Source organism: Moschus berezovskii, chromosome 25, assembly GCF_049115385.1.
Source record: "Moschus berezovskii isolate FMDL1 chromosome 25, NW_MosBer_1.0, whole genome shotgun sequence".
In the NCBI taxonomy this organism is placed as follows: domain Eukaryota; kingdom Metazoa; phylum Chordata; class Mammalia; order Artiodactyla; family Moschidae; genus Moschus; species Moschus berezovskii.
In genome coordinates, this window is record NC_142484.1 from 51,168,914 (window position 1) to 51,192,336 (window position 23,423).

The 23,423-nt window shown below is 44.0% G+C and overlaps 1 protein-coding gene across 1 annotated transcript in view; it reads left to right on the forward strand.

Annotated features, from left to right (window-relative positions):
• LOC148773949 (melatonin receptor type 1B-like) overlaps nt 1-23,423 on the forward strand; it is a 54,738-nt gene that overhangs the window by 21,958 nt on the left and 9,357 nt on the right. Inside the window, exon 6 of the mRNA XM_088832279.1 lies at nt 20,227-20,301. Within this exon, the coding sequence (XP_088688405.1) occupies nt 20,227-20,301 (75 nt within the window). The remainder of the gene's footprint in view (nt 1-20,226; nt 20,302-23,423) is intronic.

A 23,423-nucleotide genomic window follows, 5' to 3' on the forward strand; every position in this document is an offset into this window, starting at 1 on the left:
TTGTAATCTTTACACACAAATACACACTTGAGGGTCACACATCAAAACATATCAGCTTAGGTGTTCTGGGGTTGTTCTTTCCTGTTGTTAAGCTATCCTTCTTATTTCTGTCTTTAGTACCTTTGGTTTGGTGTGTTGAGATATTTACCTATTTCTTCCCCTTATTATGGCTGAGATGGTCAAGAATCTGCCTGCAATGCGGGAGACCTAGTTTTATTCCCTGGGTCAGGAAGGTCCACTGGAGAAGGGCATGGCAACCCACGCCAGTGTTCTTGCCTGGAGAATCCCATGGACAGAGGAGCCTGGTGGGCTACAGTCCATGGGGTCACAAAGAGTCAGACATGACTTAGGGACTAACAGTTTCACTTTCACTTTTCACTCCCCCTATTATAAAGCCACTTAGAAATGCGGCCCAGGCACTTGGTGGGTGCCTGTGGATGGGGCGGGGATCCTACCTGAGTAGAACTCAGCCTGGGATGAGCTGCTGGAGGAAAACAGGTGACAGCACAGCACCAGCATCTGGACACGGTCCTTGCTGTGCGTAGCTCCCCTGTATCCTAGGAAAGATTGGGCTAAACAGACGAGGACTGGTGGAGCTGACACAGTTGTGATGGAAGCAAGATAGCATAGGAAGGTGTAGAAACCCTGAGAGAAAAATCACCAAAGTGCGTGGGAGGATCCGACACCACGGGGCCTGCATGCTGGGGACGGGGACACAAAGGAGCCGCTGCCGGGCCTTTTTAGCCTCGTCGTGTCCTCAGCAGGCTGTGGGCATCTTCGGACTCGAGCCAGGTTAGAGGAGTGGAAGCAGACATGCCCCTCGCTCCTGCCGCATTTCGCTGCTGTCTGAGGGTGCCCACTACTCCTTCTCCTCCTCTCTACACCGTCACCATAACAACCACATCCTGTGACAAGGGGCAGTGCTGGCATCAGGAGCGAGAGAAGAAGCAAGCCTGCCCAGTGACCCCCATCGGGCTTAGCCTCAGATTCCCAGTCTAATTCTCCTCCCATCAGCTTTCAATCTCTGGAGATGGATGATGTCTACTTGTGAGTTACCAAACTCTCCAGCTAGAGGTAAGGACCAGTTCAGGGGTGTTTCTTTCATTCTCTCCAAATATTAACTGATGAATTGATATTAAATGAGTATGAAATACAAATTTGGGTAAAGACGAAGGTGAACATTTCTAAGACAAAAGGAAATGCATTTGTTCTTTCTCAGTCCGTAAGAAAATGCAGACAGACAGTGGGTTGTACCCTGGAGGCCAAGTGGAAATGAACTATTTTCTAAGTATATTTGCTTCCAGACTCTTGTTACTTAAGTAGGGACCACCTCCTACACACATCTGATTGGAGTCCTTTTCAAGAGCCCTTGATGGGTACTGCCTACCCAACTAATTATTCCCCTACCATAGCCAAGGTAATTGTTTAGAACTGGTTGGGCCTAAAGTTATATTTTAGACCTCAAAAAGGTGATGTCTCCTCTCAGAATTTCAGCCAGGTCTCCCAGATTAGGTTGTTGGAATTTAAAATGTAGCCCGGGATTAAATCTCCTTTATTTTAGTGACTCAGAAAAATCTTTACAATTTATTTGTAGGCAACTTTTATTGCCCAGTTTCCTTTTTATGTGCATACTCTGTTGACTGCTTCATTTCATTGCCAACAAAAATCAGTGTGCTGGCAGTGTATATGTGAGTTATTCTGCCTTTTTTTAAAGTTTATTTTTGGCTGTGCTGGGTCTTTGTTGTTGCAAGGACTTTTCTCTGGTTTGGGGGAGCGGGGCCCACTCTCCATGTGGGCTTCTCATTGTGGTGGCCCCTCCTGTTGCAGAAAGGGGGCTGTGGGAACTCGAGCTTCAGTAGTTGCAGCAGGAGGGCTCAGTATCTGTGGCTCCCAGGCTCCAGGGCACAGGCACAACACTTGTGGCGCAGGGGTTCAGTAGCTACACAGCTTGTGGGATCTTCCTGAACCAGGGATGGAACCGTGTCTCCTGCATTGGCAGGCAGATTCTTTACCACTGAGCCACTAGGGAAGCCCTAGTCTGTGTTTTAAAAAGATGAATCTTTTATATTAATGTCGCTTGAAGAGCTATGTAACCTGTCACGTGGTATGAACTACCCCTCCCCCGTGCATACACTTACCACAATAGCTTGGATGTTAACAACCTTCCAAATCCTGCTGTGGCTCTAATCTCGCTCTCTTCTCATCTCTCTTCCATAATCCAACCAAAGTGATTTTCCAAAATGTACTGGTTGTTTCATTCTTCTACGGAAATCCCTCTTGGTCTGTCCACGTTTATGAAGATCACAAGCTCTGCAAGATTTTTTCCCTCACCTTTCTCTCCACCTGCCTTCCCAGCTGCTCCATCGACTCCTTCTCACTTAAATGTACACACCTAGCTGTGTAACTTGTGAAACTGTTTATAGTATTTTGTGTGAGGATGTAGTTCACCTCATTATCTGTAGTGCTGAAAATCTGTATTCAGTTTAAGTATGTATCAACAGAATTATGGTTAAATAGGCAACAGTTCATATAAACTATGGAATACGATGCTGTTGTGCAAAAGTAGGTATACATATCAACAGGGAATTGTATCTGTTATACCAATATCAAGCTTAATGAAAAAAGATCAAATTGAAGATAATAGTGTATAGTATGATGTCATTTCCCCTTAAATTAAGTCTTCTTTGTGTGTGTTCATCTCCTTATAATGCTACCGAAAGGCACATGTGGGGGTTCTGGCTGCTCGCTGCTCAAAAGCCCATAAGCAGGCCAGGTTGGTAGAAAGGAATGTCTGCTTTATTTCAGATGTTGGCAACTGGGGCGTGGGTGGCAGACATCTGTCCCAAGGCTGACTCCCCCACCCCAACAAGCAGGGGTGAGAGGTTTCGCAGAGTTGTGGGGGGGAGGTTACATGCAGAAACAGCACCTCCATCCCTAGCAGTCATCTTCAACTGACATCGGTGGTCTGACCAGCATCATCTTGATCTAGGTACAAGATCTTGAGTTCCGGGGTGCACTTGTTCCCATTTCTTTGGGGTCCATTCTCAGAATTGTGGTGGCTCATGTGCTGGGTACAGTCTGATCATCAGGTAGTTAACTCTTCCACCTGGTATTTTGGTACCTATAAGACAGCTCACAGGATGTGGCTCAGAATATTATCTATCACCCTTGAGAAAGAACTAAATTCCTTAACTGTGCTTAATGACTGCATTATTATTAGTCTCCTTTGGCTGTTTTCCTTTGTTTCCGCATTTCTCACTTCTCTGATCAAACTTATTCTTTGACTAAAGTTTTCCCCAGGCAAAAGGCACATGGAGGACACAGTGGGGGGCGAGGACCATATGGAGCTGCTCCGTTTCAGTAAGATGTATGTACACAGTAGAAGTCTGGAGGTGAGTTTTCCAAATTTTCACCTTTGGGAAAAGGGATGGACTGTGGGTGAAGAAGAGAGTCTCTCATTTTTCACTTTATTTATTTATTGTTTCTTCTTTCTTGGCTGCACTGCATCTAAGCTGTGGCCCACGGGATCTCTAGTCGCAGCCTGCAGACTCTTAATGGCAGCGTGTGGGATCTGGTTTCCTGACTGGGGGTCCAGCAGGGCCTGCTGCATTGGGAGCACGGAGTCCCAGTCACTGGACCACCAGGGAAGCCCCCTTATATTGTTTTTGTTCAAGGGAAGATGTCTTATTTAGTGACAATTAAAGATTAAAACATGTTTTTAAGTGTACTGCATCACTAGGACTCTTGCCATCTGTCGTGAGCTCAGTGGGCGAGGATGGCTTAGCCACAGCAGAAGAGGACGGAGAGCAGGGTCTGGATGAGCTCTCTTGGCCTGCCTTTGCCAGTGAAGGGCTGGGATGAAGAGGGTATTGTTGCACTGACAGGGCTGGGAAGAAGCATTAATACATCCAACACCTGGAGTCAGGTATTCAGGGAGAACGGCGAACGGTGACGGTTCGAGGCGAACAACCACAGTCCATGGTCCCCAGAGAGGTACAGGGTATCCTGAACCCCAGGTGGCTGGCTAGGAGTGTGGACTGGAATGTGCTTGGCATCAGGATCAGAGGCTTAACCACAAGCCTCAGGAGCGAAGGATGGGCCTCAGCCCTTAGGATGGAACGAAGGGAGATGATAAGAGACAATAAGAACCTTTGGAGGACACACAGACTTGAGTCTGGGGGAATGACAGGGCCGCAGCCATGGACCTGTGAAGGAAGAGCAGACCCAGCTTCAGAACAGAGATGAGTGATCTGCTCACTTAGAGCATGGCCGCTGAGCAGTGGTGGGGAGGGTGGAGAAGCAAGTCCTCACAGGAGGGCCAGGTGTGCTGAGCTCCGGATAAGAAGACTGGAGAGAGGGATCGTGGGCAACGGGAAAGTGCTGCGGGCCTTAGCCTCATGGTTGGCTCTTCAAAGAGGCACATCAGAATGTGTTTGATCTTTGTTGTGGCTCTAAAAAGAAATCCACAATAATGGTGAAATGCTAGAAATAGTATTGACTCAACATGAAGGCTGATAGAATTTCTGATAGCATTCCTCAGAATAGACTTCTCATTGTGAGGGTCATTAAGAATTGAGAGTCTGGTCTCAGTAACACACACCTCCACATTAAGTACATCCATCTTGACAGCTCTGTTTCCTGAACTTTCCTGAAGCCAGTATCTACTTATGGTTGATGGAGTGGCAGGCAAAAGGACGAGACGCCAGTGCTGACTTAGATTAATGACCTCCTTTTTCACTCAAGGTAAAAACTTCAGCATTTAGAATACTACATTTTTATCTGATGCACGGGACTAGATTAAATGTTGAACTAAATGACAGATGAAGGTAGAATTAATTAATGTCAGTTCTCATATAAATTGCCCATGATGAGAAACAATGAAATTAAGGTAAGTAGATGTGATACATCATCATTTCTCTTCATTTAATCAGCGTAGAGGTAGACTAGGAGGATGACACATTGCATACATGAGAAAAATGGGCAGAGCCAATGATAAAGTCACATTCATTTCCTTTTCAAAGTAGTCAGGAGTGGTTCTCATGAAGCTCAAATTCATATTTAATGTACAAACTAGCTCCATGCTTTCATTTCAAAGAAATCAGGCTTGTTTTACTTAGCAATAATATAACCTTTTATTTAAGCAATGAATATTTGCAAGGAAAGTTGGGAGAAAGTTTCCATGGCTGAAATAGTAAAGCTAACCCCTTTCCAGTTAAGTCGTGGATAGGATGTGTGCATGCGTGCTAAGTCACTTCAGTCGTGTCCGAATCTGTGTGACCCTATAGACTGTTGCCCTCCAGGCTCCTCTGTCCATGGGATTCTCCAGGCAAGAATACTGGAGTGGGTTGCTGTGCCCTCTTCCAGGGGATCTTCCTGCCCTCGGGATCGAACCTGCAGTCCTTGTGTCTCCTGCATTGGCAGGTGGGTTCTTTACCACTAGTGCCACTTGGGAAGCCCCCTTGGATCAGATGTGTTCCCTTTAAGTCTGGCACACATGCCGCAGAAAACATATGGCATTTTTCCAACTTTGCTTTCAGAAGTCAAACCCAGACCTTTTCCTGGAAGGATGGCGTCATATCTGATGATGGAGTCTACAATTCTTTCCCAGTCACTATCTCCTTGATCTCTGCACAGAATCTGTTCTTGTGCTTAGTCACTCAGTGGTGTCCGACTCTTTGTGATCCCATGGATTGTAGCCCACCAGGCTTCTCTGTCCTTGGGGATTCTCCAGGTAGGAATACTGGAGTAGGTTGCCATGCCCTTCTGCAGGGTATCTTCCCAACCCAGAACTCCTGCAATGCAGGCAGATTCTTTACCATCTGAGCCACCAAGGAAGCCCAAGAATAACAGAGTGGGTGGCCTATCCCTTCTCCAGGGGATCTTCCCGACCCAAGAATTGAACCAGGGTCTCCTGAATTGCAGGCAGATTCTTAACCAGTCGAGCTACCAGGGAAGCCTACCCAGAATGGGTACTCAGGGGCAAAGCAGGGGAGGCTCCTGATGCAGAGTGGCTCCAGGGACAGAGTATCACGTGCATGAGAGAGGAGAAGTTACCTCAAACTACAAAAACCTAGTGTGCTGTTAATAATGGTGTCACCAACTCATATGCAATTTAAGTATTTTTAATATTCATTAAACAAGTGTATATCTTCTAGGCCTGGTGTCGGGTGCTGAGGACATCAAGGTGATTAAGTCAAAGTTCCTGCCTTAGAGAAATTAAGTCAGGGAGATAGATGTCTAACCAAGTAATGTGGGAGGTTCAATAACGAAAAGGACGACCAGATACAGGAGTTACATGTTGGTGGGAATTATAGAGACTGGCAGTGCTCAGAGTAGATAGGTCACAGGTCAGAGGGACCTGGGTGAGAGGCCAAAAGTAAAGGCAAAGGCATGGATGCCTGAAACATATCGTCTGATTTTTTTTTACTTATCAGATGGTCAAAGGCTGAAAGTGTATGTGATCCTGTGTGGGCAGGAAACAAGCCCCGTCATGTGCTGTTCGAGTGTAAATTGGCCTGAGCCCTACTGAGGACAACCTTTCAGATCGCTCATGATTGCAAATGCACCTCGGTGTGATCTAGCAATTCCTCTTTTAGGAAGTTGTGCTAGAGACACATTCATCCTTATGCAAAACACACTAGGTTTATTTATTTATTTATTTATTTTGCCAACCTCTGTTTTATTTATTTTTTAATTTATTTTATTGGAGGCAAATTACCTTACATTAATATATTGGTTGGTTTTGCCATACATTGACACAAATCCACCCCGGGTGTACATGTGTTCCCTTTCTTGAACCCCCCTCCCGCCTCCCTCTTCCCCATATCCTCCCTCCAGGTCGTCCCCGTGCACCAGCCCCAAGCATCTTGTATCATGCGTCGAACCTGGACTGGTCACATATGATAATATACATGCTACAATGCCGTTATCCCCAATCATCCCACCTTCACCCTCTCCCAAAGAGTCCCAAAGACTGTTCTATATACCTATGTCTCTTTTGCAGTCTCGTATACAGGGTTAAGGTTACCATTTTTCTAAATTCCATATACATGCGTTAGTATACTGTATTGATGTTTTTCTTTCTGGCTTACTTCACTCTGTATAATAGGCTCCAATTTCATCCACCTTATTAAAACTGATTCGTACCTTGGAGTAGTCAAAGATTGGAAACACCTTAAATGTATGTCTCAGGACATTGGGAAAAGAAACATCAGTGCAATAGTATGGTGCCATAAAAAAATGACAAGGCTCCTTGTAATTCGACATGGAACTATCTCCAAGACATTTTACAAAAGAAAAGTACAAGGTTTAGAATAGCAGGTAAGGAAGATGACTATTTGTGTGAATGAAGTGGACAGAATAAAATAAAGAATAAATAGAAATAATTGAGAGGGTAACAGGCAGGAAGAGTAGGGGTCTCCAAACTGAGGAAATAGGCCGCAAGTGTCAGACATTTTTTATCTCTCTCTTAAGCAACAGGAAGAAACAAACTGCAGGTGTCAGATTTTTTTCCCTTCTCTATACAAATTTAAAAGGAGGTTTCTTTTAAAATTCTGTGTTTCCATGACAACACCTGGTTCCACCTAAACTTAACTTTTCTCAAATCTTGAGCTAACCAATGCATTTTTCTTCAGTTCAGTTCAGTTCAGTCGCTCAGTTGTGTCCAACTCTTGGCAACTCCATGGACTGCAGCATACCAGGCTTCCCTGTCCATCACCAACTCCTGGAGCTTACTCAAATGTCCATTGAGTCAATGATGTCATCCAATCATCTCATCCTCTGTCATCCCCTTTTCGTCCTGCCTTCAATCTTTCTCAGCATCAAGGTCTTTTCAAATTAGTCAGCTCTTCGCATCAAGTGGCCAAAATATTGGAGTTTCAACTTCAGCATCAGTCCTTCCAATGAATATCCAAGACTGATTTCCTTTAGGATGGACTGGTAGGATCTCCTTGCTGTCCAAGGGACTCTCAAGAGTCTTCTCCAACACCACAGTTCAAAAGCATCAGTTCTTCGGTGCTCAGCTTTCTTTATAGTCCAAATCTCACATCCATACATGATCACTGGAAAAACCATAGCTTTAACTAGATGAACCTTTCTTGGCAAAGTAATGTCTCTGCTTTTTAATATGCTGTCTATGTTGGTCATAACTTTTCTTCCAATAAGCAAGTGTCTTTTAATTTCATGGCTGCAGTCACCATCTGTAGTGATTTTGGAGCCCAAGAAAATAAAGTCTCTCACTGTTTCCATTGTTTCCCCATCTATTTGCCATGAAGTGATGGGACCAGATGCCATGATCTTAGTTTTCTGAGTGTTGAGTTTTAAACCAACTTTTTCACTCTCCTCTTTCACTTTCATCAAGAGGCTCTTTAGTTCTTCTTTGCTTTCTGCCATAAGGGTGGTGTCATCTGCATATCTGAGGTGATTGATATTTCTCCCAGCAATCTTGATTCCAGCTTGTGCTGAAGGAGAAAACAGACAGAACAGGCTCCATCTTGAAAACAGGACTCCATTATGGGCCAGACTGTGGACTTTGAGCTATGTGCCCCGTATCTATTGAAATGACATACCAACTGGAAAACCAGACCCCTCTGATGGAAGAGCCTCAGGGCTCGCACCTAGACTCTCCGATGCCTAAAAGAATACCCTAATTATCTGTGTAACCGAATAGAATCATAAATTCTATTATGCTTATTGGGGTATGACCACAGGCCTATTGATAATTGTCCACTGTTAACTACCTAGGCTTAAGGCATATGAATCACGATTAACTTTGATTATATCTTTCTTTTCCTTTGTTCAGACTAGTTTCAGGGAATTTGGGGAGGTGGCATGTATACTTAGAATATATAAGGTTGAAAATTCGTCACGTATATAAGATTGAAATATATAATATATACATATATGTATATATACATATATATATACAATATATAAGTTTGAAAATTCGTATACTTAGAATATATAAGGTTGAAACTTATATATACTTAGAATATATAAGGTTTTCACAAAAACTGGTCAGGGTCCTTGGCTAAAAGGAGACTCTGCCTTGGGCCCGCTGGTGTAATAAACTGCCGTCCACTATCTGCATTGTCCTTCTGAGTGAGTCTGTTTCCCAGAGCGCATGGCTGCAACAGTGCTTCATCCAGCCCGGCTCCAAAATCACTGCGGATGCTGATTGCAGCCATGAAATTAAAAGACGCTTACTCCTTGGAAGGAAAGTTATGACCAACCTAGATAGCATATTAAAAAGCAGAGACATTACTTTGCCAACAAAGGTCCGTCTAGTCAAGGCTATGGTTTTTCCCATGGTCATGTATGGATGTGAGAGTTGGACTGTGAAGAAAGCTGATCGCCGAAGAATTGATGCTTTTGAACTGTGGTGCTGGAGAAGATTCTTGAGAGTTCCTTGGACTGCAAGGAGAGCCAACCAGTCCATTCTAAAGAGATCGATCCTGGGTGTTCATTGGAAGGACTGATGCTAAAGCTGAAACTCCAATACTTTGGCCCCCTCATGCGACGAGTTGACTCACTGGAAAAGAGTCTGATGCTAGGAGGGATTGGGGGTTGGAGGAGACGGGGCCGACAGAGAATGAGATAGCTGGATGGCATCACCGACTTGATGGACATGAGTTTGAGTGAATTCCGGGAGCTGGTGATGGACAGGGAGGCCTGGTGTGCTGTGATTCATGGGGTCGCAAAGAGTCGGACACAACTGAGCAACTGAACTGAACTGAACCCTGCATAAAAGTTAAATAAGCCGGGTGACAATATACAGCTTTGACGTACTCCTTTTCTGATTTGGACCAGTCTGTTGTTCCATGCCCAGTCCTAACTGTTGCTTCTTGACCTGCATGCAAGTTTCTCAAGAGGCAGGTCACTGTTCTGGTACTCCCATCTCTTAACAAATTTTCAACAGTTTGTTGTGATCCATGCAGTCAAAGGCTTCGGAATAGTCACTAAAGCAGAAGTAGATATTTTTCTGGAACTCTCTTGCTTTTTCTATGATCCAATGGATGTTGGCAATTTAGTCTCTTGTTCCTCTGCCTTTTCTAAATCCAGCTTGAAAATCTGGAAGTTCAGCAGTTCACGTTGAAGCCTGACTTGGAGAATTTTGAGCATTACATTGCTAGCATGTGAGGTCAGTGCAATTGTGCGGTAGTTTGAGCATTCTTTGGCATCGTTTTCTTTGGGATTAGAATGAAAACTGACCTTTCTCAGTCCTGTGACCACTGCTGAGTTTCCCAAATTTGCTGGCATATTGAATGTAGCACTTTCCCAGCATCATCTTTTAAGATTTGAAATAGCTCAACTAGCTTTGTGCATAGTGACGCTTCTTAAGGCACACTTGACTTCGAATTCTAGGATGTCTGGCTCTAGGTGAGTGATCACACCATCGTGGTTATCTGGGTTAAGAAGATCTTTTTTGTATGGTTATTTTGTATATTTTTTCTTAAGCTATGTTAATGAACTACCCTAGACTCTTTCTTCAAGTCGTTCTGCCTAAGACTCAAAACTGACGACAAACCAATATGTTTTACTCATGCAAATGTTTTCTTAAGCTATGTTAAGGAGACTATGTATTTGCTTAGAAACTTGCCTTTCTTCAAGATCTATGTCAATCATTTTATGGCCCGGGATGACTCACCTTCTGCCAATGTTATCTCAAAATGCATGTTGTGGGTGAGGGTCCTGGTGCCACTCTGAGTTTTGAGACATTTCCTTTCCCTAATTAGCAGCCCACTGATAGGAATATAACATACTGCTTAAGGCTAGCAAGGGGGCACTGTTTCTGCCCTCTTCTGATGTCTTCTAGAAGCAGTCTTCATCTCTTTTATACTTTAATAAAACTTTATTACACAAAAATCTCTGAGCAATCAAGCCTTGTCACATTCCTCTCCTCCAGAGGCCAAGAATCCCAGCGTCTTTCATGGCTCAGCAACAACCTTTCTTAATCAGTCAGTCATGCATAAGATATCTCTGAAAATGAACAAGACACATATATATAATGAATGAGAGGAGGGCAATTGGGAGGCATGATACAGAAGTGGATAGGAAGATGTTCATGGCATACTTTTAAAAAGTAAGAGACTGCAAAAGAGACATAGGCATTTAGAACAGTCTTTGGGACTCTGTGGGAGAGGGTGAAGGTGGAATGATTGGGGAGAATGGAATTGTAGCATCTATATTATCATAAGTGACCAGTCCAGGTTCGACGCATAAATTTTCCTCTGTTCATTTCTTTGCATTTGTGCTTTTTCAATAAAAATACTTTTAACTGATAAAAAAAAAAAAAAGTAAGTTGTTTGTTTTGGCTGCACTGGGTCATCATTGCTGTGTGAGGGTTTTCTCTGGTTATGGAGAGTGGGGCTGCTCTCCAGTTGTGGCGTGCAGGCTTCTGACTGTGGTGGCTTCTTTTGTTGCAGAGCACAGGCTCTAGGGTGCACAGACTCATTACGTGTGGTGCATGGGCTTAGTTGCTCTGTGGCATGTGGGATCTTCCCCAGCAGTTATCGAACCCATGTCCCCTCCATTGGCAGGCAGATTCTTAACCACTGGACCACCAGGGATGTCCATATAAATTTTTTTTAAATTATTTATTTTAATTGAAGGATACTTACTTTACAATACTGTGGTGGGTTTTGCCATACATTGACATGAATCAACCACAGGTGCGCATGTATTCCCCCAACCTGAACCTCCCTCCCACCTTCCTCCCCACCCCAGCCCTCTGGGTTGTCCCAGAGCACTGGCTTTGAGTGCCCTACTTCATGCATGGGACTTGCACTAGTCATCTATTTTACGTGATACGTGTTTCAGTGCTATTCTTTCATATCATCCAACCCACGCCTTCTCCCACGTAGTCCATATACTTTTTGAATGTAACCATACCAGCTGTCAAATATCATAAAATTTCTTTAGTTTTAATGAAGTGCAACTGGCAGATAAAATTGTATATATTTAAGGTGTACAACTTGATGTTTTGACATAGATAAAATATAATAGTCACACACAATCCTAAATAACATACCTGTCATCTCACATGGTTACTATTTTTATTATTGCAGTGAGAACACTTAAGATGTACTCTCCCAGCAAATCTCAAGTATACAATACAGTATTGTTAACTATTGTACCGTGCTGTATCTTAAATCTCCAGAACTTAGTCATCTTGCATAACTAAAATTTTGCACCCTTAGACCAACATCTCTCCATTGCTTCTTCCCTGCAGTCCCTGGTAACCACCATTCTGCTCTCTGGGTCTATGAATCTGACAATTAAGTTAATCACATGTGAGTAAAATCATGAAATATTGCCTTTCCATGTCTGGCTTACTTCACTTAAGATAATGCCTTCCGGATTCATTCCTGCTGTTGCAAATGGCAGGACTTCCTTCTTTTAAAAGCTAGATAATATTCCATTATGCATATATATCACATTTTCTTTATCCATTCATCTGTCAACAGACATTTAGCTTGTTTGAAAATCTTGGCTATTGTGAATAATGCTGTAATGAACATGGGAATCCAGATATGTCTTTGTGAGCCACATTTCATTTCCTTTGGATATGCTCACCCTTTGATAACTTTAAAGTACATGATGTGTTTCAGTTCAGTTCAGTTCAATTCAGTCGCTCAGTCGTGTCCGACTCTTTGCTACCCCATGAATCACAGCACGCCAGGCCTCCCTGTCCATCACCAACTCCCGGAGTTCACTCAAACTCATGTCCATCGAGTCGGTGATGCCGTTCAGCCATCTCATTCTCTGTCGTCCCCGTCTCCTACCGCCCCCAATTCCTCCCAGCATCAGAGTCTTTTCCAGTGAGTCAACTCATCGCATGAGGTGGCCAAAGTATTGGAGTTTCAGCTACAGCATCAGTCCTTCCAATGAACACCCAGGATTGATCTCCTCTAGAATGGACTGGTTGGATCTCCTTGCAGTCCAAGGGACTCTCAAGAGTCTTCTCCAGCACCACAGTTCAAAAGCATCAATTCTTCGGCGATCAGCTTTCTTCACAGTCCAACTCTCACATCCATACATGACCACGGGAAAAACCATAGCCTTGACTAGACGGACCTTGGTTGGCAAAGTAATGTCTCTGCTTTTTAATATGCTATCTAGGTTGGTCATAACTTTCCTTCCAAGGAGTAAGAGTCTTTTATGATGTGTTTAAGGATCGTCTAATAAGACTCAAATTTGCGGTGTGTATGACTGTTGGGTGGAGGTATGGAAGATAAGCCAAAAAATGTTGGAGGTGAAGGACTTTTTATCCTAATTTATGAAAAAAGGCATAATAGTGTGGTGGTGTGATGTGCAGGGCACTGGCCTTGGCAGCAGAGAGAACTTAGCTTTGGAATTCCACCTGACACTTCCTGCCTACCTGTGACCTCGAGCAATTCATGAATACCCTTTAGCCCACATCTCTCGTGTGAGGCAGTTTGTGTGACTGTGCCTGGCCCTGGTAGGCACGATCAACCCCTCTCCCTCCGTCCTTCATTCCGTTTTCCTTTCTTCTTTCTGCTGTGTTCTGGCTTCTCAGTTCTTGCATTTATATGAATGGGTCAGAGGAAGAACATGTTGGAGAAAGTCATTTTCCACTGATCCAGCTTAGAATGGACTGAGGTAGGCTTGAAGAGGGGGCATTTAACTCCATGGTACCTGGTGCTTTTCCACATTCTTTTTCTATAATAGAAAAAAGATAGTTACAAACTGAGACTTATTGTTTTAATTATTTTCTTCACTGTGGGACACCTTACTACAGTTTTATGCAGCTCAGGGGGAGGTCTCATAGATCAACATGGCACAGAGAAAATGAATTGAAAATGGAATCGAATGTGAAAGGGTAATTCTGAATACAGAAGTGCATTTGGATTAGCTCAGACAATTCCATTTACCATGGCTCTCACCATTAGGAAAACATCATTACTCGGTACTTTACTTCCTTCCTGGAGTGACTAAGAGGTCGAGCAAGACAGAAGACGCCAGGCAAGTGTTTTATCATCATGATAAAGAAAAGGAAAAGTGGGATTAGAATGCAATGTGCTTTCTAAGGAAGCATGGAGACGTCAGAGAAGCCAGACACCTTGTGGTGGCAGGGCCTGAGGACAGTGGGGACAGAAGCCCTAAAACCACCCTAAGATGGGCATGGAGGGGCTGAGAATCCCAGAGACTTGGTCATTTATTTTGGTAGAGAGTAATATTTTGGTTCTACATGTTTGTAAATTAGAAACTGTCTCTGCTTCTCCTAGTTTTTTTCCATTTTTGTTTGTTTTTGTATTTATTCAGCACATGTTTATTAAATGCCTGATACTATATTTGTCTAACACTGTGTAAAGCAAACAGAATACAAAGTAAAATAAGACAGACCTCACTCCCTGTGTGAGGTGTGAGGTGAGGTATATCCCTTCACCTCTTCCCTATCAAAATGGCATTCTTCAGAATGTCCATCGATATCAATATCAAACACTCCACTCCCACCAAAACACACACAACTGGTTGCTGCTGAAAGACTGGTAGTATAACAATGAAACAGAGCAGCACCCTGTAGGGCCTTCCTGGGGATAGACGTTCCCTCCCCCACCTCTGAACCCTGCCTCTTGTTTGTAGGAAAACTTTAGCCTGCTAGGCCTTCCCCAAGTTGCAGAGTTCCAAAGAGCAAATTCAATCAGAGAAGTGAGAAAATTCAGAACCTAAGGAAAGTCATCAAGCAAGAGAAAATGATAATTGTTTAGCTAACAAAATCAAGAACCTTTAGTTCCTCCTCATGGGCTATAGATAGTATCCTGAGCATATACTGAAAACTTCCGTCAGGTGGAAGAAGTGAACTGCTGCCCACCAGCACACAGACCCCAGAGCAGCTGGAACCAGAGGCTGATGACTGAGAGTCCCCAGACACCCCGTGATGATCTCATCACCAGCCAACTAGAACATCGCCCATGAGTTGATCAGGCAACTTGTGCCCCCTCCCTCACCTCACCTTTAATAGTCCTTCTGAAGAGACTTTGTGGGAGTCCAGGCCTTCTTGCCGCCCATACTCTCATTGGTGTTGTGTATGAATGTTGAGCTTCCCTTCACCACAATCTGGTGTCAGTAGATTGGCATTGCTGTCCTGCTTGGGTAAGCAGACCCAAGTTTGGTTTGGCAACCAAAGCACAAGGGAACTTTCCAATTTTTTGGCAGAGAAATCACCCCAGACATTGGCATGTGTGATTTCGATGCTTTTCCAAGAGAAGATGCTTTGTCAAGAAGTAACCAGTGACTCAAAAACATGGAGTGCATGTCACATACACTGCCTTAACTACATAGCTAAACTTAGCATGATCAATAAGAGAACACACGGCACTATGTACCTCCTGATGTGATATAATAAGACATGTACATTATCTAGTTAGGAGAAAATCAGGTAAATCCAGAATATGTGATATTCTACAAGAGAGCTGGCCTGGACTTTTCAAAATGACAATGTCATGTGTGATAGCCACCATCCAAGATGTCCTCTAATAATCCTAGCTGTTAGGTATTCATGCCTTTGAATAGTCCCCTCCCACATCGGCAAGGGCTGACTTGTGTAAATAATAGGGTATTGCAGAATTTACTGTGTATGGCTCCCAGAGCTAGATCTTCAAACACATTGACTTCTGTCTGCCTTGTATCTTCTTGGCTCAGTTTCTCTGGAGGAAGCTAATCATCAAGTCATGAGAAGGACACATAAATAGTCCTATGGAGAAGTCCATGTGGTAAGGAACTGAGACCTCTTGCCGACAGCCAAGTTCTATCTTGTCCACCATATGAGTAAGCTACCTTGGAAGTGACCTCCAGCCTCAAGCAAGCCTTCAGATGGCTGCTTCCTTAGGTGGCCTGTGACTGCAACCTTATGACCCACCCCAAGCTGGAATTGCACAGTTAAACCATTCTCCAATTCCTAACCCACAGAAAAATGTGAGTTAACATCTGTTTAGAGTTAAGCTGCTAAGTTTTGAGAGGTAGATAGCTGCTCTACTTTGGTAGATAACTAATACATTGTGAAAGAAAATAAAAGGCAAAAGAATGATCCAAAATTAAAGGGGATGAAAAGAACATGACACCCAAAGGTAATGCATAAGTTTTCATTTAATCCTGGCCATGAAATATATGCAGAGTACATAATGAGGAAGGCTGGGCTGGAAGAAGCACAAGCTGGAATCAAGACTGCTGGGAGAAATATCAATAACCTCAGATATGCAAATGACACCACCTTTATGGCAGAAAGTGAAGAGGAACTAAAAAGCCTCTTGATGAAAGTGAAAGAGGAGAGTGAAAAGGTTGGCTTGAAGCTCAACATTCAGAAAACAAAGATCATGGCATCTGGTCCCATCACTTCATGGGAAATAGATGGGGAAACAGTGGAAACAGTGTCAGACTTATTTTTTGGGGCTCCAAAATCACTGTGGATGCTGACTGCAGCCATGAAATTAAAAGACACTTACTCCTTGGAAGGAAAGTTATAACCAATCTAGATAGTATATTAAAAAGCAGAGACATTACTTTGCCAACAAAGGTCCGTCTAGTCAAGGCTATGGTTTTTCCAGTGGTCATGTATGGATGTGAGAGTTGGACTGTGAAGAAAGCTGATCGCCGAAGAATTGATGCTTTTGAACTGTGGTGCTGGAGAAAACTCTTGAGAGTCCCTTGGACTGCAAGGAGGTCCAACCAGTTCATTCTAAAGGAGATCAATCCTGGGTGTTCATTGGAAGGACTGATGCTAAATCTTAAACTCCAATACTTTGGCCACCTCATGTGACGAGTTGACTCACTGGAAAAGACTCTGATGCTGGGAAGGATTGGGGGCAGGAGGAGAAGGGGACGACAGAGAATGAGATGGCTGGATTGCATCACCAACTCGATGGACATGAGTTTGGGTGAACTCAAGTTTTGAGTGAACTCCGGAAGTTGGTGATGGACAGGGAGGCCTGGTGTTCTGTGATTCATGAGGTCGCAAAGAGTCGTACACGACTGAGAGACTGAACTGAACTGATGAAGGTGGCGGGTGACAGCTAACAGATATTTGAAGGATAATTGGGGAAACTTGGGTAACATTTCTGTAAAAAAGTGAAAGTATAAGTTGCTCCATCATCATCATGTCTGATTCTTTGGAACAGCATGGACTATAGGCCACCAGGTTCCTCTGTCCATGGGATTTCCCAGGCAAGCATACTGGAGTGGGTTGCCATTCTGTTCTCCAGGGGATCTTCCCAACCCAAGGATTGAACCCGGGTCTCCTGCATTGGAGGCAGATTCTTTACCATCTGAGCCACCGGGGAAACCCCAAAACATTTCTGAATCAATGTCAAAACTTTGGGGTGTGATCATGGTGTTGTGGTTAAATGGGTTAATGACTATTGTACTTAGGAGATACTAACTGGAGTAGGTAGGGTGAAATGTCATGTATTTAATACCAGGTGGCGCTAGTGGTAAAGAACCCTCCTGTCCATGCGGAAAATATAAGAAACTGGGGTTCTATCCCTGGGTTGGGAAGATCCCCTGGAGTAGGAAATGGCAAACTACTCCATTATTCTTGCCTGGAAAATCCCATGGGCAGAGGAGCCTGGCAGACTACCATTTATGCTTATTGTATTGTTCTGCTTTTTCTCTACATTTGAATATTTTAAAAGTAAAAAATTGGGAGGAAATGTGCACACAGTTTGAGTTAACTTCCAAGAATTTATCCTAGTGATGAAATTAAATATAAGCACACAGATTTAATTACAGGAATTTTTATCATTATCTGTTTTATAGTAGTCAAAATGCAATTTCACATGGATATGTTTGTGCTATTTTATATATTTTACATCTTTTTAAAATATGACCCCCCCCCCAGAATTTAAAAATCCAATTCTCAACTATCTAAACATTCAACCAACAGAAGAATTATCAAGTTACAATTGGATACAATAGTATGGAATACTATACCACCATCAAAAATAATGTTGAAGATGAATAGTTATTGATATTTTAAAAACCTATAGTTGAGTGAATGAAAGTCACATGGCAAATCAGCAGAGATAACATGGCCTTATTTCTAGAGAATATATGTGTAGAAATACATGTAGAAGGGTAATTCCTCAAGAGATTCCCCCAAGGGGTCATCTCTGGGTCATAGGAGGATGGGTTATTTTTTCCCTCTTTTCACAGTCTGCATATTTTAATTTTCTTCCATGAATATGCACTTACATAGTTACAAGGAGGAGGTTATCATTGATTCAAAATGATGGAGGTGCTGTTTCATTTGGGTTTCATATACTTCTATGTAAATTGGCTGGTACCCTCCCAAGAAAAGTCAGATTAACCCCTTTCATGTAGAGAGCATGAATTATACAGATGATGTGAATCTTGGAGAGGTTAGAAAGAGCCACTGTTTCCCTGAAAATTTAATATACGGCTCTATCCTAACCAACCGTCACAAGGTGAATTTCATTTCTGTCTTTAATCTGGACAGTCCAATGCAAAGGTGACCTATAGTCACTCCTGGGCCCTTGCCGCAGGTGCTGCTGTCTCAAGGCTCATCTTCTGAGAGTCCCTATCGGGGTTCCTCCAGCTCCCCGCAACTCACATTCTCTGTATCTGCTCCTGGAAGGCCCTCTTTCTGGTGTGCCCTCTCTTGGAATGACTGTGATCCCTGTTCAGGAAGCAGGAGGCTCCTCCTGGTCTTGCCCCTGCCCTCGTCAGCACTGGGGGCCTTCACTGCTGCTACTGCGCTCTTCCAAAGACTACAGGACCCTCTTTCCTTCTTACTCAGAAAGAGAGAGAGAAAAAAAGAACAACAAAAGCCCTTTGTCCTTAAGGCTCATACCCATACCTGGATCCCACTAGGTTTCACCCAGGAGCTGAGATGAAAGGGCCTCTGAGTAACAGCCTTCCAGTCCTCAGGTAGACACAGGTCCGGGGGCAGGTGGCCTGGGCACCTGCAGCTTCCGAAGTACCCTTCACTGCCTATCCCCTGAGGAACTCACCTTTCTATTCTAAATTGTGGCCTGAGGTCCCAGCCAGTGGGGGCACCTGCAGATTCTCAGGCGTCAATGGCTCCGAACTCATGGGTGGAATCCAGGCCTGAGGGCTTGAGTTGTTAAGATGCCTTCACGTTTGATTATCACAAGTACTGTGAGGTCATCTATTCCGCTTTGAGACAGGAGACACTGAGCTCAGCAAGGGAGTGAAGGGGGCTGGTCCGTGTCCTGTGCGATCGCCACCATCCAAGATGGGCCCCCAGTGATCCTGCTTGAAGGAGGCTGGTGGGGGAGAAGGTGGCTGAGCTTTTCAGATAGACCTGGGTGCAAATCTTGATCTTGCCACTTATCAACCACGTAGTACGGGCAAGTTATCCAAAGTCTTGTTTTTCTGAGTCTTAAAGTTTCCTTATCAGTAGAATGGAAATAAAAAATATTTAGCAAATTGAATTGTGGTGAAGAGTAGAGTACTGGAAAATAGTAGGTACTCAATAAACTTTAATTTTCTCCGCTTAGTCCAGAGTTCTTCTAGCCACACCGTGCAATTTCCCTTAATAGAAACATTCCAGCTCCTCTAAGTCTGGAGAATAGCACTCCTATTTTTTATAAAGGTATAGTTTCATTTAATTTTCTTTTTTGGCTGTACCACACAGCTTACCAGGGATCAAACCAGCACCCCCTGCAACAGCAGTACAGAGTCTTAACACTAGACTGCCAGGGACTTCCCAGTACTCTTATTTTTGATGATATAGATTAATGGCAGAAAAGGAAAGTTCCTGGCTGTAAAATGCAGTCACAGTTTGAGTTCCTATGAAAGGCTCCTTGATTCTAGCATGAGCATATGCTGCGGAGACTTGCTCGAGGTGGAAGCCACCTGGAAGCCGGGAGCCCAGCTGTGTGGACCATTACTTAGCTGCACAGCCCAGCTGTGGGATGTCAAGAGTCGAGGCCAGGCTGCCTTTTAAGCAGGTGCTGGCTTGTCATCTCTCAGGCAATAGCTAAAGGCAAGCGGGGATCCAATGGGTTTGCCATCCCTTCCAGCTTCTGGGAGCATTGTGAACAGCAGTATTAAATATATGTACATTTGCATAGATTGTTTCCCAGGGGGAATTCAGAGAGGCCCCTGCTCTGCACGTGGGGGTCTGTGAGGGTCTTCAAGCTGTGCTGGCTGTGGGATGGGCAGGCGGGTCAGGGGGGCCATGCAGGTTGATAGGCCCACTGAGGCTTGCGCTTTCCTCCTTCCTAGGTGGAGATGACACGGGCAGGCTGTTGGCTAGCCCGCAGCAGCCTGGCCCTGCGCTCCCCTTGCCTGTGGGACAGGGTGTGGGGCGCAGAGGCAGTCACTAGATGCAGCCTCGGGTGGGCTCCTGGGTCAGAGTCAAGACGACAGTCAGAGACTAGGACTCGTATATAAATCAGATGAGAGCAAGCAGGTAGGGGATTTCAGAGAACTGACTGTCACAGGGGGCTGAGGTTCAGTGAGCTTGGAGGAGTTGAGCCAGGATTGCGGGACAGGCTTACTGCTTTTATGTGGGGTATCTGTGACCACTGGCATGATCGGGCATGGCCAGTTACCGGACCACAGGAGACAGCGTTATTCATTTTGATGGAAAAAGCATTCACATATTGAATTATGAGGAAGTCATTCTGGCTTATACATGACTTAACTTGAACTTTAAGCCAATCAGAACAGTCTGTTTGTGGCCCATTAAATATATGCTGTACATCTGCTTTAACTATTAGAGTGGAATGCATTTACAAAGTAAGAATGGAGTAACTGTGGTTCAGGCATTTAAAATGGAGCTAGGTGGCCATAGTTTCAGATACATTCCTGCATCATTAAGAACATGAATTTTTTGAACTATGTCGAACTCAAGAATACCACCAGCCAGCCATTCTCAAAGCAGTATCTGTTAGCAAATGCCGGTGACAGCCTTATGGTTTCAAGGTCTCTGCTTGGAACTGTGCCATTTTGGACCCCAACCAATCCTTGTTTGACAGGCACCCTTACTTCTCACCAGCCTCAGCCCTAATTCCTGACAACTTGTGTCATTTTGTGGGTTCTGCCTCCCTTATTTTTCAGTCTGGTGGAACACAATTCAATTGCTTCTTGAATCTGTGTCTCCAAGGCCACAATCTTCAGTTGGGCTCAAATAAAACCATTTTCAGTTCTTATTACAGACTGTTAATTATTTCCATCAACAACTTTTACATGGCTACTGTGGTGCCTGACACGTGGTAGCTACTCACCAATTCTGCTGAACAAATGGAGTCAAAAAATAGAGGCCAAATTCTCCTCAGAGCCAGGGAAGGGGGTTTGTGGGAAATGCCTCACTCTCCTGCCTCTTTAGGCATAAGAGTTCAAGAGACTCTTTTCACTTTTTATGGATTGGGAGCCATCATAAAACTTTCCAGATAAAATATTAACCCAGTGTCTCTCTGGCCCTCACCAAGAATAAGTTCTACCTCTGTATTCTAAGGAGAACCAGAGCTTTCCTGGGACGTGCTCAAAGCAGTGACAAGAAGAACTGAGGAAAACGAGAATAAAGGAAAGGCAGTTAAGCGAATCCTTTCCACGTGCTGCCCTGGGGGCTGTGAGTGACTGCAGTGAGATCCATGGGGTCCACGGCTAGGAGGCTGCCAGGCAGAGACTCCTAGGGGAGGATAACCACCAGCTCGTGTTGCTGGGGCAGTGCCGGGTCACAGAACGGACATATGGGATGTTTGTTTTTTGACTGAAAACTACCAGTTTCTTTACAAGATCTGCTTTGGCCAAAAGATTTGCACAAAGTGAACTGGTTAGAACCCAGGGCAGAGAGGTTTGTAGAGAGAGCTATGCCCATGGCTTTCTCTCCCTGAAATTTGGCAAGTTGTTTTGGTATATTTACTTATTTATTCTTTTTAACCAAATCTGAACTATAAAATAAAGCTGTCTTATTTTATTAGATATGATTCATCTCTCCAGCCTGCCTAATGTTTTCTGATCTTAATTATGCAATCAAATATATTCTACATTTATTGAGTAGCTACTCTATGCCAGGTGCTGTATATATTGCCTTTAATGTTTATAACAAACCTAAGGGTAAGTATTATTAACCTAAAGGCTGTGAAATGAAGGCTTATCAGTGACTTGCCCATGATGACACTCTAAAATGTGGGCAGAGGCAGAATTTGAAGTCAGCGTTTTTCCATCCCGGTCTGTGCCTTGTTCGGTTTTGATATACTGTGTTCCAGGTCTCGTCTGATTATAATCTACTGCATTAGCAACTTTGATGAGGATGCTATTTAGGTCTTTACGCAAGTCACTGGTGAAGATACTAAGCCTGTGGCCACAGCCTGGGTCCATGCATAAGCCCTGCCACTCTCAGATTCCCTCTGGGTCACCTTCTTGACTGACAGGCAAACATTCTAAATTTCCCTGGAGCTTTGCTGTTAGAATTCTCCATGCCGACCAGAAGGGTCTCATGACACCTCAGGTAAGGCCTTGCCCAAACAGAGGTACCTGTGCTCCCTACCTTCTGTGGAGTCCTTTCCCAGGCTCACGGGTGCAAGTCCTTGCACCAAGGCCACGAGGCAGAGCCCAGAACCAAGGTCACCTCTGGAACTGACTGAGTCCCATTGGAACTGTTGCCCAAATCCCCCCGGTCCCTACCAGCCAGCCTCCTGACCCCAAATTACGCAAAATTGCCCAGTTTTGCTCACCCGATAGCGCCCTAACCAATCACCTAATGCCATCCTTCCAGCAGGAATTTTCTTTGTCTTGAGGCTATAAAAATTGGCTACTAACCCAGCAAAAGATCAGGTCTCCTTTGAGCCATCTGCTGTTCTAATCTGACTCTCACTGGCCTGCCAGGAGGCAGCGCACTTATTGTCTCTGCTCTTTGTTCTTAATAAACTCTCTCCCTTCTGAAATGCTCTGTGTCTGGAATTTCTTTTCCAACTCTTGTCCGGATTTCCATGATACCTTCCTTATCTATTTGTTCAATTTAAATCTTTATTATTAAGAAAGGAAATTTGATTTGCCCACCAAGATTTGTTGCTCAAAGAAGCCATGCTGGAATGTATGGTCATGGTTTTCTCTACCAGATTCATATTTTCCCTGGCTTCCTTTCTCATTCTCTTCTTTTCCTACTGCTTTTATCTTGTTTTACTAAGGATTTAGAAGTGTCTTATACAGAAAACATACAGTATGACAGAGCACAAATAAGAATGATAAAACAGGACCAAGGAGTTTTAAATCAGAATAGAAAGGCTGACCAAAGACAGAAAATAGAATCCAATTGTGCAGACTGTAAATGTTTTCATAGTTGATATCATAGAGCCAAAAACTGGCTCCTGGGTTTCCCTTGTGGCTCAACTGGTAAAGAATCTGCCTGCAATGTGGGAGACCTGGGTTTGATCCCTGGGTTGGGAAGATCCCCTGGAGAAGGGAAAGGCTACTCC